The 17,423-nt window shown below is 41.2% G+C and overlaps 1 protein-coding gene across 5 annotated transcripts in view; it reads right to left on the bottom strand.

Moving 5' to 3' along the window:
- The window catches only part of TANGO2 (transport and golgi organization 2 homolog), a 336,367-nt gene that overhangs the window by 40,342 nt on the left and 278,602 nt on the right, over positions 1 to 17,423 (bottom strand). For all 5 annotated transcript variants that reach the window (XM_073675716.1, XM_073675738.1, XM_073675729.1 and 2 more), the window contains one exon: positions 16,876 to 16,946. In XM_073675716.1, coding sequence (XP_073531817.1) covers positions 16,876 to 16,946 — 71 coding nt within the window. The remainder of the gene's footprint in view (positions 1 to 16,875; positions 16,947 to 17,423) is intronic.

Genomic DNA, 17,423 nt, shown 5'->3' with positions numbered 1-17,423 from the left:
TCTCTCTGGATTTGGATTCCCAAATAATACGTCACATTTCCAAGGTCCTTAGTCTCAAAGTGTTGGTTGAGAATTTCACCTATCTTTGTAATTTCCTTTTCATCTCGATGAGATATGATTACATCGTCTACATATAGGAGAACATACATCCACTCCTTTGCTACAATTTTCGTATACAAACATGGATCAGCTTGAGACCCTTTAAATCCTTCATCCATCAAAACTTTGTTCATTTTTGAGTTCCATGCTTTTGCCGACTGCTTAAGTCACAGAGAGATTTTTTCATTCTACAAACAAGGTGCTCTTCACCCTTTTTACTATATCCCTCGGCTTGGCTCATGTACAACTCTTCTTCAATATCACCATGTAGGAGGGCTGTTTTGATGTCAAAATGTCTCACTGTCATCTGTTGAACTGCAGCTACGGACATTAAAGTTCTGAATGTGGTTTGCTTCGCAACTGGAGAAAATGTAGCATCATAATCTTCGCCAAATTTTTGGGAGTACTCTTTTGCGACCAATCTTGCCTTAAACCGGTGAACTTTACCTTCTGAGTCATATTTGTTTTTGAAGACCCACTTACATCCAATAGCTCTTTTTCCTTGTGGTAGCTCCATAAGGTCCCATGTCTGGAGTTGGTGAAGCTACTTCATCTCTTCATTAGCAGCATTTATCCACTTCTGCTTCTCGTGGACAGGCAGTTTTTGCATCTCTTGCCATGACTGTGGCTCTGGAAGTGTTCTGACCATATAAGAAGGGCGTCGAGCTGGGATACCTTTGCTTGGTCTTTCTGATCTCCTGACTGGAGGTTGACTTGGTTTTTCCGTTTCTTTCTTTCTTGCTGGCTTCAGAGATTATCCAGACTTCAGTGTTTTCTTTTTCACTGTCTGGGTTTGGTGATTGAAATTCTTGTTCTTGTTTCTTGCCTTGAATGACTGGTGTAACTTCATGGAATTTGAGCGAAACGGAGTTCTCATCAATCAGTACCTCTCTGCTGATTGCTACTGTGTTGGTCTCTGGGTGCAAGATTCTGTATCCCTTTTGAGTTTCGCTATGGCCCACCAGGACTCCTTGCTTGGCATGTGTTTCCAACTTGGAACGTTTTTCTTTGGGAACATACACAAACGTTTTGCTTCCAAATATCCTTAGGAGCTTCAGGTTAGGCTTCTCACAGTTCCATAGCTCATATGGAGTTTTATTTGTGGCTTTACCTGGCAGTCTGTTTTGAAGATAGCAAGCTGTCATGATGGCTTCTCCCCAATACGTTGTAGGTAGATTCGAATCAAACAACCTACTTCTTCCACTTTCACAGAGAGTGCGGTTCTTTCTCTCTTCAATGCCATTCTGTTTTGGGTTGTATGAGATGGTAGTCAGGAACACGATTTCATTCTATTTCAAAATGGTTTGCACCTTACCACTTGTATATTCAGTCCCATCATCTGCTTTTGGCACTCTTCCAAATTTGTTAAATACTATGACAAGATATTCTTCAAGTTTCCGTGGAACTTCATCCTTACTGTGAAGCAGGTAGGCGACTGTATATCTGGAGTAGTCATCAATAAATGTGTGAAAATATCTCTTCTTGCTTGGAGTTTGAACACTCAATGGACCGCAAACATCTGTGTGTATCAAATCTAGTGGCTGTGCAGATCTAGTGGTGCTTACTTTAGGAAAGGATTTTCTGGACATTTTCCCTTTAAGACAGCTAGTGCACTTCATCATTTGAGAACATTGCTTGATTTCCACACCATTTGCAAGTTGACCTAGCTTCCTTATTGCTTCTGGGTCTCTGTGCCCAAGACGTCTACGCCATATATGGATACAGTTCTTATGCAGATCTTGTCTAGCACTGTACACTCTTTCTTTGCATTTTAGCTGATAAAGTTCATTTTGGATTTTTCCTTCCGCAAGAGTGTGACCCTTCTTTGATATAATGCAGCTGTTGTCTTTAAAAGTAACTACATTCCCTTTTTGCGTAAGCTTCTTTACTGACAGAAGATTGCTTTCAAGACTTACTGGGATCTTTCTGCTTTGTGCTGAGGAAAGTAGGCAGGACAGTGGAGGTAGTCGTCTCCTACTCCTTCTGAAGTCAAATTGACCATTAGCTAAGATGACCTTTTCTGACTTAATTTCATCAAGGTCAGTGAAGAAATCCTTGTTATTCGTCATATGGCTGCTAGCACCAGAGTCTATACACCACATATGGTTTGCAGATGAGCCTGTACTGGTATTAAATGCAGTTTCAACACATGCAGAATTTTCCTCTACAGCTGTTTTCACCTTTTGATCACTGTTCTGCTTTTTAAACGGACTCATTCTTGCTTTCCAAATTCTGCAGTCTGCTTTAAGGTGGACGGGCTTTCTACTGACAAAACATTCACGAGTTTCCCTTAGATTGCTCTTATTTTTAGGAAAGTCCTGTGTCTTTTTAATGCAGTTTCTGCTCTAGATTCATTACTGCTTCTTACATTGTGTGTTTTTCGCTTGAATTCATCTACAAGCTTGTCTTTGACATATTCTAGTGTGAGCTCATCATCTGGCCCTGCAGCTAGTGCAGTGACAAGTGTGTTATAACTTTCTGGAAGACCACTTAATAGTAGTGCAGCAACATGAAAGTCTTTAATTTCTTCTCCAATGCCCCTGAGACGCTCCACAATCTCTAGGGTGTTTCTTATATAGTCCTGCATATTCTGCCCATCACTTAGCTTACACTGATAGTTTTCTCATGAGATAAAGCTTATTGCTGAGATTTGATCTTTCATGCACTTTCTATAATTCATCCCACATCTCTTTTGCAGTTGCACATTTGCATATATGCACAATCTGAACATCATCTACACTGAGGGAGATAGTGCTTTGTGCTTTCTGATCCTTCTCTAGCCAATCATCTGGTAATGGATAAGGCACTTGTTCCTGCGTATATTTCCACGTACCTTCTCTTATGAGCAGCATTTTCACCTTAAATTTCCAAGATTGATAATTCTGATTGGTGAGACTTTGCACTGAGAACTTGCAATGATCCCTTGTGGACATCTTCTCTGTTGCTCTGTGCTGCTTTTGCTTTGGACTTCTGTTGCTGTATTACTCTTCTGTATCACGCTGGGCCCATAACCTGTTGGCAGCGGATCATTCAGGATACTCTCAAAACGTGTTGACAACAGAACAAAGCTTTAACTAGCTATAAACAGGTACAGATATGATAAGATATGTATATTCCTGATTCCACAAAGCCTAAGTGTCTCTGTGCAGCATCAGCAGACTGCTTCTCCTCTCATGCACGGACACAGGAAACTGAACACAGTCACATTGCCTTTTCTGTGTGCGAGTCTCTGGGAGTTTTTTTTTTAAACTTTATAGACAATACACAAACCTAGCAATAGAACATTTACATACACAGTAATGGAGTTGTTGCACTAAACATATTCCAACAATTTTTTTCTTCTTCAGTATTGCAAAGTTAGGTAGTGTTCTGTCACAATGACCACCTTAGAGCTTTCTAGAAACATTTTTCACAATGTAAATAATTTGATGCAGTGAAAATCATAAAAGAACGCTTATTAAAAGTAGAAAAAACCCAATCACTATTCACCTTTTTCAAAATCAATCATTAATGCTTCACAGAACACAACAGCTCTTTCATTGGACAATCCAAAAACATGGATCCTTAGAAACGTATTATATCCAGGGCTGTATTTGGAAACCATGCTGCTCTAGACACTTTAAGTGGTCATGCCTTCCACTATTAAGTCAGACTAAAAGTGCCCAACCCTCTACAAAGTTAAGGCCCCTATACACATTAGATTGATATCAGCCAAACCCGACGATATTGATGGGTTGAACAGACAGCCTATTGTGTATGGAGGCTCTTGACAGATATTTGTCAATGGAGATAAGGATCTGGCATATCCGATTTGAGACTGTATATCCTTTTGTTCTTTAAGAGAAAAGCCACTATCGGAGATGTCTAGTGGCGGCTCTTGCGTAAGGAACACAGAAGCAAAAAGCAGAGCGATCGCTCCTGTGTTTGTGACAGTCGTGCAAGTAGCTGCCGGCCAACAGTTATCTAAAGTATTTGGGAGGCATTAGTCAAACACTTGTTTGTCTGACATATACTTCTCAACATTGAAATTGCAACACCAAGAAGAAAAACATCTTGATTTATTCAGTATCATGTATGAGTGAAACATGCAGAAATACATGCACTTAGATACCGTATATTCCGGCGTATAAGACGACCTGGTGTATAAGACGACCCCCCTACTTTCCTGTTAAAATATAGAGTTTAGGATATATTCACCGTATAAGACTACCCCTTTTCCAACGCATACAAAACACCGGTAAAAATTAAAAAAAAACAGATTTGAATTTAACATGGTCCTTTTTTAATTTAAATTCTTATGACATGCAGGTATATAGCAGGAAAACTGTCACTCATAAACATATTAAAATAGGGGGGACCCCACGTCATTTTTTGGGGGGGTCCCCCATTCTAATAGCTAGTAAAGGCTAGGTATTCAGCTGGGGGCTGATATTAGTAGCCTGGGAAGCTCCGTGGGTATTACCCCCTTCCCAGACTTCAAACATCTGCCCCAGCCGTCTGCTTAACCTCCGCTAGAGACTATAATGATGGTGGATCCCACGCCAATTTTCTTTTTAAAAAATCCTTTATTTTAACACTAAATGACAATTGAGGGGTTAATAAAGATGCAGTCCCTAAATTATTAATTTTGTAATTAATTTTTCCCAAAAATGTTGACGTGGGCTTCGCCATATTTTTGTGTCCAGCCAGGTACAGCAGGCAGGAACGGGCTGCCCCCAACCACCAGCTGCCTATTTGTACCTGGCCGGACACAACAATATAGGGAAGCCCTTTTTTTTTTAATTATTTCATGAAATAATTAAAAAAAAAAGACGTGGGGCTTCGCCCTATTTTTGTGTCCAGCCAGGTACAACTAGGCAGCTGGGGGCTGGATTCTGCAGCGCAGGGAGACCCAAGCTTTCTGGGCCCCCCCCGCTGCAAATTGCAGTCCGCAGCCACCCCGGAAAATGGCGCGTTCATAGAAGCGCCATCTTCTGGCGCTGTACCCAACTCATCCAGGGCCCTGGTGCGGTGGCTCACTGGGTAATAAAGGGGTTAGGGCCAGCTTGGCATTATCCGCTGGCCCTAAGCCCGAAATTCATGGGGTCACGCCAATATTAGACATGACCACCATGAATTTCTAGTAAAGTAATTAAAAAAAACACAACACCCAGAATAAAGTCCTTTAATTGAAATAAAGACACAATTTTTTAATGTTCTAAATTAAACCATACTTACCATCACGCCCATTCCAGCTGAAGCCAACGATCTCCTGCAATAAAAGTAAAATAATAAAGCAACCTCATCCTTACCTTTCCATGGTTCCCAGGACCGGTCCAGCTCTGCTACATTCACATGACAGGCTGGACCGCAGCAGAACGCTGCCGTTCAGCTTGCCATGCGGCAGACACTGAGAAGCGCAGGCATGCTTGTGCTCCTCAGTGTCTGACTGTGACGGCATCCAGATGAGCCGAGATCATGTCCAATGAACTCGGCTCACCTCATGCACGTCACTGACAGCGTGGGAAAATTCTCCTGCTCCCCGCATGCGCAGTAGAAGTTTCCCACGCTGTCAGTGACGGACGTCCAGGAGGTGAGCTGAGTTCATTGTCGGCTCATCTGGATGCCGTCACAGCGAGACACTGAGGAGCGCAAGCATGCCTGCGCTTCTCAGTGTCTGCGGGATGACAGGCTGGATGGCAGCGTTCTGCTGCGGTCCAGCCTGTCATCTCGATGTAGCAGAGCTGAAGCTGTCCTGGGAACCATGGAGAGGTAAGGATGAGGTTGGTTTATTATTTTTCTTTTATTGCAGGAGATCGTTGGCTTCAGCTGGAATGGGCGTGACGGTAAGTATGGTTTAATTTAGAACAATAAAGAATTGTGTCTTTATTTCAATTAAAGGACTTTATTCTGGGTGTTTGTGTTTTTTTTAACTTTGACTATGGGGTTAGTAATGGGGGTGTCTTATAGACGCCTCTCCATTACTAACCTGGGCTTGATGTCAGCTGGCATTATAAGCTGACATCAACCCCAACCCTATTACCCCCTGCCACCGCACCAGGGCAGCGTGGAAGAGCGAGGCTAAGTGCCAGAATTGGCACATCCTATGGATGCGCCATTTCTGGGGCGGCTGACGGCTGGTGTTTCTAGCCTGGGAGGGGGCCAATATTCATGGCTCCCTTCCTGGGCTATTAATATCAGCCCCCAGCTGTCTGCCTAGCCTTTGCTAGCTATTAAATTAGGGGGGACCCCACGTCATTTTTTTTGGGGGGTCCCCCATTTTAATAGCTAGTAAAGACTAGGTATTCAGCTGGGGGCTGATATTAGTAGCCTGGGAAGCTCCGTGGGTATTACCCCCTTCCCAGGCTTCAAACATCTGCCCCAGCTGTCTGCTTAACCTCCGCTAGAGCCTAAAATTAAGGGGAACCCCACGCCAATTTTTTTAATAATAAATCCTTTATTTTAATACTAAATGACAAGTACAGTAACCAACACTATCACTGTACTTCATATATATGTGACTGACATGTTTCTATCTATCTAATCTATGTGTGAAGCTCTATTCTGTCTGTTATAAATTGTCGGGTACCGCTGCTGAATTGCCGGCCGGCTTTTTTAAAGAGACGGTGCATGAAAACACTATTATTTGTTTTAATAAATCCTTTACACTAAATGACAAGTACAGTAAGCAATACTGTCACTGTACTTCATATATATGTGACTGACATGTTTCTATCTATCTAATCTATGTGTGAAGCTCTATTCTTTCTATTCTAAATTGTCGGGTGCCGGCTTATGCCGCTGCTGAATTGCCGGCTTTTCATATATTGTCACAGAAGCGATGCGAACTTCCCAGCTCCGGACACAGCGCAGCGCTTCTGTGACAAGTGAAAGCTGTCGGCACAGAAGCCCTGCGCTGTGTCCGGAGCTGGGAATACGCAGCGATGTGTCAGTTTCAGCACAGAAGCGATGACTGTCTGGACCTACCGCCGCCGTATTTTAACTCCCTCCACCTTATATTAACTCCGACATGGCAGGGATACGGCCACGGCAGCTTATTAACACCCCCAGAGTATCCCCGCATGTCAATTTCTGAAAGTTTAAAAGCATTACCGGCGTATAAGACGACCCCAGACTAGACAGAAGATTTTTCAGTCTTCAAAAGTCGTCTTATACGCCGGAATATACGGTACTTTGCCATGCTATCAATGAGGTTATTAATGATTGTCAGAGGAATGTTCTGCCACACTGAGTGCACTTGGACATACATATCATCACAATCCCCTGCTGGCACCTTCCTTTGCAATTGCTATTCAGTTATGTCCCAGATTTTCATAATTCCTCGACTTTTCCTTCTTGGTGTTGCAATTTCATTGTTGAGGAGTGTAGATGGCCTTCTTCAGAGGGCTATATTTTCAGTCTTTGTGCTGTCCATTTGTAAAATGTATAGGACACTGACCTTATAATGATCTATTGTAAAGTCTGATAAATTAGGAATTAAGTAAAGCAGCACCAGAACCATCATCAGTTCATGAAGACAGCACCAGAACCACCATCAGTACAAGAATGCAGCACCAGAACCACCATCAGTACAAGAATGCAGCACCAGAACCACCATCAGTACAAGAATGCAGCACCAGAATCACCATCAGTACATGAGTACCACACCAGAACAATCATTGGTACATGAATACAGCTCCAACCTTAGTACAACAAACAATTGGAATGTCAACATAAAGAAACTATGGCCCATGCATTGTTTCATGAAGCCTTGACATGTGCCCACCAAGTCCGCCTCCCATCTACATACATAACTGTGTATGGTGTGATGAGAAAACTGTTCATTAGTGAGCAGACAATGGAAATTAGTCCTCTGGAGGGTGGTAATGATTGGCAAATATATAACTGTTCAAATTATGTAACAGTATATAGATAACACTGTTCTACAGCCAAATTCGTTCAGAGACAAAAACAATTGAACTTAACTAATTTTGTGGCTCTGAATGAATATGATGCTTAAATTTGTTGACTGCCTATAATTTTCAAGATCCAGAGGAGGTCGTAATTACTTATGACACCTTTCATGCAGGCTTATAGAAAAATTGTGTTTATCATTTCATCATCATTATTGCACTATTAGTAGCTAGTTTATTACATTATCTATTTAGTCTATTGAGCCTTCAGTATTCTATCTTAGGGAGACCAATGAAGAAAAACGCCAACTCCGCTCCGATGACGTAATCCTAAGTTGCATCACCTACTTTTATAAATGCTCTATATTAAAAGGTATACAGTTTTAGGATTTCTTAGGATATAGACATGTTTCTATATGTTTTTTTCAGATACGCCTCGTTCTTGCATTAGCAAAACGAATAGTTTTTGCTACATATGCGGAGAAGTCACTTTTGCATCACAATGGCGAAACTTGACTACCATGATAAGGAAAGCCTACAACCTGTATTTTGGCTGCAGAATAGGAGATCAGGACAAGAATTGGGCTCCACACATATGCCGCAATAGATATGCATCACATTTTACCCAGTGGTTGCATGGGAAAAGGCAATCTATGCCTTTTGCAGTCCCAATGATCAGGCGCAAGCCAAAATATCACACAACCAATTGCTATTTCTGCATGGTGCCCCCATTAGGAAAGGAGTTTCAAGGAAAAAGCGGACTTTACAGTATCCAAACATTCCATTTGCAATATGCCCAATACTACATACAGAAGAACAGCCAGTTCCAAAAGCACCAGAAACATTTTCAGTCGAGTCAAGTGAGGAAGAAGAGGGAGTTTGGTGTCATGAAGCATCTTGCTATCACGACCCAGACTTTCTGTCAGCAACCTCAACTGAACCACATCTTATAACACAAAGTGAACTGATTGATCTTGTTAGAGATTTGGATCTGTCCAAGAGTAAGGCTGAGCTCTTAAGTTCCAGGCTACAGCACTGTAATCTCCTAGAGGGCAATGTTCAAAGTTCTTTGCTCTGCGACCGTGATAAAGATCTTGTCCAATACTTGTTCATGGAGGGCGATATTGTGGCAAGCAACAACAATTTAATGGAAGCTCTGAAGATAAGTCACGATCCAGAGGAATGGAGGCTCTTGTTTTGTCCAAAACAAGCCTAAAGAACATCTTGCGAAAATAATGGCAATGCGCTACACCTTCAATTCCAGTTGGTTATGCAGTCAACATGAAAGAAACCTATGACAACATGAAGCAGCTGCTGAAGTGCCTGAACGATGACCAACATTTGTGGCTATGGTGATGAAAGGTGGTTGTCCTCTTACTTTGTCTCCACGGTGGATACACAAAGTACTGCTGGATACACAAAGTACTGCTGCTTTCTGTATAAGTGAGATAGTCGTGCAAAAGAATATCACTACAATAAAAGACTGGCCTCTCAGACATTCACTTCAGCCAGAGAGTAAAACTGCCCTGCATCCAGCACTTGTTGATCCAGATAGCTTAAGAACCACTGATTTCATTCCAAATATCTAAAATGTTTTGAAGAAGGAATTAGGTACTTTTTTTTCAGTCCCTCGAAAGAGATGAGGCCAAAAATGCATAAGAATTGATAAGACGTTCTCAAAGCCAACAGAAAACATCCAAGGTACCAGTATATTACTCAAAGGACTTCTCTACTGATCAAGGCAAAGTTAAAACACTGATATTTTGACCACATATCGCCTGTGCCAAGCCATAGATTGGAAAAGTAAATTTTCCAATCTATGGCTCATCAAACCCTATCTGTAGCCGAAACATTGCATCTCAGCAAGTGGAGTAGGGGATTTGGTCAGGATTAATTATGTACTAAATGCTAAAATATAATGGCAGATACTTATCAGTAATGCAATGCCTTCAGGTAGATCTTTGATGTACTCCAAATTTATTGTGCAGCAGGAAAATGACCCCAAACATATAGCCATTGCCATTGAAAACGATCATAAAGAAGAACAAGGAGTCCTGTAGTGATGAAAAGGCTCCCACAGAGCTCTGATCTCAACATTATGGAGTCTGTATGGAATTACATGAAGAAACAGAAGGATTTGTGCAAGCGTGCAACCACAGAAGATCTAGGGTTAGCTCTTCAAATGTTTGGAAGAGCTTCTCTGCCGATTTCATTCAAAAACTGTGCGCAAGTCTGCCTAGAAAATATGCCTTGATTCCGTTTTGAAAGCAAAGGGTGGTCACACCAAATATAAATTAGATTTAGATTTCTCTTTTGTTTTTTCACTTGGCATTAGGTTGATAAAAATATACCATTAACACTTGTAGTTATGAAATCATTCTTACTTTGCAGCATTTTTTACAGATCTGCCTACAACTAGTTCACAGTACTTTATGTATAAAAATTCTGGAAAAAAGTAAAAAAAAAAAAAATACCCACTGTGAACAAATACAATTTTTTTTTTTTTAACATAAAAACTGTATTTTATTACATACCTATAATGAAAAGAAAAAAAACTCACCCTTAAATCTGACTCTACCTTGAACCTAACCTCAAATATTCATGGTACCCAAGCATAAAAACGATGATCTGGAAATAAATAATTTTTACCTTAATTCCATTGCTAAATATTAACATTAAGCATTTAGCATAATTTCCAGCCAATAGACAACTCAGCTCTCTAATATGTAGAGATCGAATGAGATTTATCCCACATTGTCAAGCTAGCGATAATATCAGTAGAGTTATCCACCTGGCAAACTGCCCTCCTTGTTACTCTCTCTTGTTCTATATTTCTAAAGTGTTCGATTTTTTTATCGTGACACTGCTTGTACTTTACCCTGCAAAAATGGGTTTTCAAAACAAACATATACGAGAAGTTAAAGCAGCCCCAAACTTTTGAGGAACCTCCACCATGCTTCACTGTTGCTTGTAGACACTCATTAATGTGTAGCTCTTCCCTCTGGCAAATAAACTGTATTCTTTTACAGCCAAATATTTACAATTTTGATCCATCAATCCAGAGCACCTGCTGCCATTTTTCTGCACCCCAGTTCTTATACTTTTGTCCTATGAGTCGCTTGGCCTCATCTCCATGTCAAAGCTCTGGGTTTTTTAACACAATTCTTCCATGAAGACCATTTCTGGCCAACCGTAAATGAGTGCAACTGGGTCTCACTGATTGCTATGTAAGCATCTAAGCTGATGACACTACCAGAAATCTTCAGATTTTGAAGGGATAGAAAAGAAAACATGAGGTTTTCTATATGCTGCAGTAAGTATCTTTGGTCGACAATCATGTCTACAGATCCTCAACGTTGGCCATTTCTTGGTCCTTCTTCAAAATTTTTTCAAAAGCACATCTTGAAAATAGTTAACATTATCACCTGTTTACTATAGTTGATTACTCATACACCTGACTATAATCCTACAAAATCTCTGACTTTGTGCAATTGTACCTAGAAGAATAGAATTGCTGTTGTTTTGATGGCAAAGGGTGATCGCACCAATTGGGTTTAGGTTTATTTTTAATTCATTCATTTTTCACTTTGCTAATTGATAATAAACTATTAAACCTCTGTTTAAAGTATTCTTATTTTGCAGCATTTTTTCCACACCTGCCTTAACCCCTTTACAACCCAAGGTGGTTTGTACGTTAATGACGAGGCCAATTTTTACAATTCTGACCACTGTCACTTTATGAGGTAATTACTCTGGAACGCTTCATCGGATCCCCCTGATTCTGAGAATGTGTTTTTTCGTGACATATTGTACTTCATGATTGTGGTAAAATTTCTTCGATATCACTTGCGTTTATTTGTGAAAAAAATGGAAATTTGGCGAAAATTTAGCAATTTTCAAAATTTAAATTTTTATGCCCTTAAATCATAGAGATATGTCACACAAAATAGTTAATAAATAACATTTCCCACATGTGTACTTTACATCAGCACAATTTTGGAACCAACATATTTTTTTTTATTGGGGAGCTATAAGGGTTAAAAGTTGACCAGCGATTTCTCATTTTTCCAACAAAATTTACAAAACCATTTTTTTTAGGGACCACATCATATTTGAAGTCACTTTGAGGGGTCTTTGACAGAAAGTGACACCATTCTAAAAACTGCACCCCTCAAGGTGCTCAAAACCACATTGAAGAACTTTATTAACTCTTAAGGTGCTTCACAGGAATTTTTGGAATGTGGAAGAAAAAAATTAACATCTAACTTTTTTCACAAAAATGTTACTTTAGACCCAATTTTTTTTATTTTTGCAGGGGTAACAGGAAAAAATGGACCCCAAAATTTGTTGTGCAATTTCCCCTGGGCACGCAGATACCCCATATGTGGGGAAAAACCACTGTTTGGGCGCACGGCAGGGTTCGGAAGGGAAGGAGCGCCATTTGACTTTTTGAATGTAAAATTTGCTTGAATAATTAGCGGACGCCATGTTGCATTTGGGGAGCCCCTGATATGCCTAAACAGTGGAAACCCCCCATAAGTGACATTATTTTGGAAACTAGACCCCTTAGGGAACTTATCTAGATGTGTGGTGAGCACCTTGAACCCTCAGGTGCTTCACAGAAGTTTATAACATTGAGCCGTAAAAATAAAATTTTCACATTTTTCCCACAAAAATGTTTTTCAGCCCCCACTTTTGCACTTTCATAAGGGTAACAGGAGAAATTGCACCATGCAGTTTGTTGTGCAATTTCTCCTGAGTAAGCAGATACCCCATATGTGGGGGAAAACCACTGTTTGGGCGCACGGCAGAGTTCAGAAGGGAAGGAGCACTGTGACTTTTTGAACGCAAAATCGGCTGGAATCGAGAGCGGACGCCATGTCGCATTTGGAGAGCCCCTGATGTGCCTAAATAGTGGAAACCCCCCCACAAGTGACCCCATTTTGGAAACTACACGCCTCAAGGATTTTATCAAGGGGTATAGTGAACATTTTGAACCCAGAGGTACGACACAGAATTTGATAACATTAGGTCATCATATTGAATAAGTTGTCATTAGTCTTGAGCGCAAGTGCTCGCTACTTGAGTTTGCATCGGGTACTCGGGTATGCACCATGTATCATGCGTGCTCGAGTGACATGCTCGAGTCCCCGCTCGCATGTTTCATGGTTATTAGACACCCAAAAAAAAACATGTGGGGATCGCTCGTGCATGGCAGGCAATCCCTGCGAGGTTTTTTTGGCCGCGAAGCATATGGGGCTGAGACTCGAGCATGTCACTCGAGCACCCATGATACTCAATGCATACCCGAGCACCCGATGCAAACTCAAATAACGAGCACAACCCTAACCCCAACCCCAACCCTAGCATTTATTTTTTACGCCGTTCCTAGTGCGATATAAGTGATTAGACGACTTTATTCTTTGGGTCGGTGCGATTACAGAGATACCAGAATCATATCGGGTTTTTATGATTGACAGCTGTCACACACTAAAAGACGCATTTTTTTGTAAAGTCTAGTTTTTGCATCGCCATATTTTGAGAGCTATAATTTTTCCATATTTTGGCCGACAGAGTCATGTGATGGCTTGTTTTTGCGGGATGAGTTGACGTTTTTATTGGTGCCATTTTCTGGCATGTGAAATTTTTTGATCGCTTTCTATTCCGATTGCTGGGAGGCAGAATAAACAAAAACAAACAATTCAGGAATTGTGTTTTTTACATTTTTTTATTCTGCGCCGCGTGTGGTAAAATTGATACGGTAGCTTTATTCTTCGGGTCAGTACGTTTACAGCGGTACAACATTTATATCGTTTTTCTATGTTTTGGCGCTTTTACACAATAAAAGCTATTTTATAGAAAAAAATATTTTTTTGCATCGCTTTATTCTGAGAGCTATAACTTTTTGATTTTTCGGATGATGGAGCTGTATGGCAGCTTGTTTTTTGCGGGACAAGATGACGTTTTCAGCGGTACCATTTTTATTTATATTTGTCTTTTTGATCGTGTGTTATTCCATTTTTTGTTTGGCAGTATGATGATAAAGCATTGCTTTTTGCTTCGTTTTTTATTTTTATTTTTTACCGTGTTCACTGAAGGGGTTAACTAGTGGGACAGTTTTATAGGTCAGGTCGTGCCGGACACGGCGATACCATATATGTGTACTTTTATTGTTTTGTTTTTCATAATAATATTTATTGATGGGTACATTATATTTTTATTTTTGGTGGATTTTTTTTTAATTTTTTTTCTATATTTTTACAATTTTTTTTAATTTTTTTTTCACTTTCTGACAGTTTTTTAATTTTTATACTTTGTCCCACTATGGGATTTTCACTTTTTTTTTTTTGATCGTCTGCATAGCACAGGAATGGAGCACCATCCCTGTGCCATGCAGGCTGTCAGCGCTGCACAGTGAGAAGATAGTTTGGTCATGCACTGCGCATGACCAAAAAATCTTCCTGCTGTCTGGTGACCCGGATGTTGTCATGATGACATCGGGTCGTAATGGCAACATCCGGGAAGCCGCGGCAGACAGCGCTGGAGGCCAGAAGAGGAGGTGAGTATTCCGATCACCTCCCCTTAGCCACCGCAATGCTGCGATCGACTTCGATCAAACCACAGAAAAAGGCCATCTATATCTACTTTAGCGGTCCTGAGCATTAGTCAAGCTGCCTGAACATGCAGAAGGTCTTATCTGTATGTCCTTGATCTTTAGCTGTCACATCATAGATTTTATATGTGCTTTACGGCTAATATTAAACTTTGTGATGTTCTTTTGAACACTTTATACCAGTGATGGCAAACCTTTTAGAGACAGAATGAACAAACGGCAACCCAAAAGCCAGTTATTTATCACAAAGTGCCAACACGGCAATTTAACCTGGGGCTGGTACAGACATTATGGGAGGCATTGGGACTGGTGCGGACAAATAGCGGGAGGCATTGGGGCTGGTGCGGACATATAGCGGGAGGCATTGGGGCTGGTGCGGACATATAGCGGGAGGCATTGGGGCTGGTGCGGACATATAGCGGGTGGCATTGGGGCTGGTGCGGACATATAGCGGGAGGCATTGGGGCTGGTGCGGACATATAGCGGGAGGCATTGGGGCTGGTGCGGACATATAGCGGGAGGCATTGGGGCTGGTGCGGACATATAGCGGGTGGCATTGGGGCTGGTGCGGACATATAGCGGGAGGCATTGGGGCTGGTGTGGACATATAGCGGGAGGCATTGGGGCTGGTGTGGACATATAGCGGGAGGCATTGGGGCTGGTGTGGACATATAGCGGGAGGCATTGGGGCTGGTGCGGACATATAGCGGGTGGCATTGGGGCTGGTGCGGACATATAGCGGGAGGCTTTGGGGCTGGTGCGGACATATAGCGGGAGGCATTGGGGCTGGTGTGGACATATAGCGGGTGGCATTGGGGCTGGTGCGGACATATAGCGGGAGGCATTGGGGCTGGTGCGGAAATATAGCGTGAGGCATTGGGGCTCGTGCGGACATATAATGGGAGGCATTGGGACTTGTGCGGACATATAGCGGGAGGCATTGGGGCTGGTGCGGACATATAGCGGAAGGCATTGGGGTAGGTGCGGACATCACAGAAGGCATCCAAAATACTCCCATACACACACTGTCCCTCTGCAAAATATATATACACACACACACACACACACACACACACACACACACACACACACACACACACACACTGCCCCTCTGAATAAAACAGCCCCATATCCCCGCACACTGCCTCAAGCAAAACTGTCAAAACCGTGCCCATTTTCACAATTGCGTCCCCCCTATCCACAATGATCCATTTAATGTTCGGTTCGTCCTGGAGCTCTTACCAGTACCTGCGCTGCTTCTGGTCCTCTGCGGCCCTGGCAGCAGTGTGATGAGGTCAGTAGAGTGATGACATCATCACACTGCTGCACATCGGACCCGGGGCAGACAGGTGCTCTCTCTGCCCCAGTTCCAGCGCAGCACTGTTCAATTTGAACATGGGAAGAAGGGAGCAGAGCCTCCCGGGCATGACAAGCGTGCCCAGAGGGAGGGCTCAACCATAGGTTTGCCACCACTGCTTTATACCATCTAAATCAAGTAATAATGACACTTGAGGTGCATTTAATTACCTTAATATCTAGAATAAAAAAAAATACTAAAACACTCGTACATAGTAAGTGATAAAAAGATCAGAAAAATATTCCAGTTTATTAAAAGGCATTAAAAAATTAAAAATTCATCAGGTATCTGTTGATGAAAACACCTATATGATGGTCTCAAGCTGTAAAACGAAACCAATATAAGACAGACATGTATCACTTTTTAATATACAGAAAATACCAGTACAATTTAGGCTAAGTTCACATTTATACAATGCTTTAATTTGAACAATGCATTGAGGTTTCAATCAAAATCTAAAAATTCACAAAGAAAGCCCTGCAGATCTTGGATGGAGCCATTTAGCATAATAGGACAGAAGGTGTCACTTTCAACTCTACTTGGCCTCCTTCCACCTGTGTGTCTTTCAGATGAAGACCCCCCAAAGCTGTGCTCAGCATAGAGCACTGTATAAATGTAAACATAGTCTAAGGACAAAATCACACATCCATGAGTCACGGTCTGAGTATGGGTCACAATTCACAGACCAGCTACGGATTTCTTGACCCAAATTTGTTAGCCTCAAATATGCCTATGATGCGGTGAAGCTGGTGTCTGGGAACTCAAGGTCCATAAATCACGGTCCATACTCAGACCGTGCAACATGTATATGTGAATGTGTACTAAGTAACTCAATGGAAAATTAGTCAATTCATATTGAATATTTTATCTGTATCAATTCACAAATATATTTGGAATAAAAGATAATGACTCACCAGGTTTGAGTTGGATTGGCTCTTGCTCTCCTTTGGATCCGTAATAGTAAACTAAATCTCCCTTTGTGTTACTGTATAAAAAAGTAAAATGCACATTATAGCCTTCTTTTACAGTAACCATAAGTTTCGTAAAAAATGAGCTATCAAAAAATAGGACAGCAGATCAAACGGCAGGAGGCTCAAGGTCAATTGAAAAGTAACTTATTCCTTATTCTCCTGACACTAAAGAAAGATCACAAGAAATAGAATATTGCATAAAATGCAAAGCAAAGGGAATTATTCATGTGAAATATTGGTGTACAGTAAGGGTTCCCCAGAATATGTATAGGTGCATCTCACAAAATTAGAATATCATCAAAAAGTTAATTTCAGTTCTTCAATCCAAAAAGTGAAATTCATCTATTATATACACTGTGTTCCAAATTATTATGCAAATAATATTTTCTCAGATTTTCCCAAATTACCTATATGAATTTCAGTCATTGTAATTTTCCAGTCAAATAACTATTAGAGTACAATTGAAAGGTTTTTGTACAAACTGCCTATGA

This window comes from Phyllobates terribilis, unplaced genomic scaffold (genome assembly GCF_046119375.1).
Source record: "Phyllobates terribilis strain yellow unplaced genomic scaffold, ASM4611937v1 Scaffold_1__5_contigs__length_1240528914, whole genome shotgun sequence".
NCBI classification, from domain to species: Eukaryota; Metazoa; Chordata; class Amphibia; order Anura; family Dendrobatidae; genus Phyllobates; species Phyllobates terribilis.
This window is presented reverse-complemented; position numbering and strand designations above follow the sequence as displayed.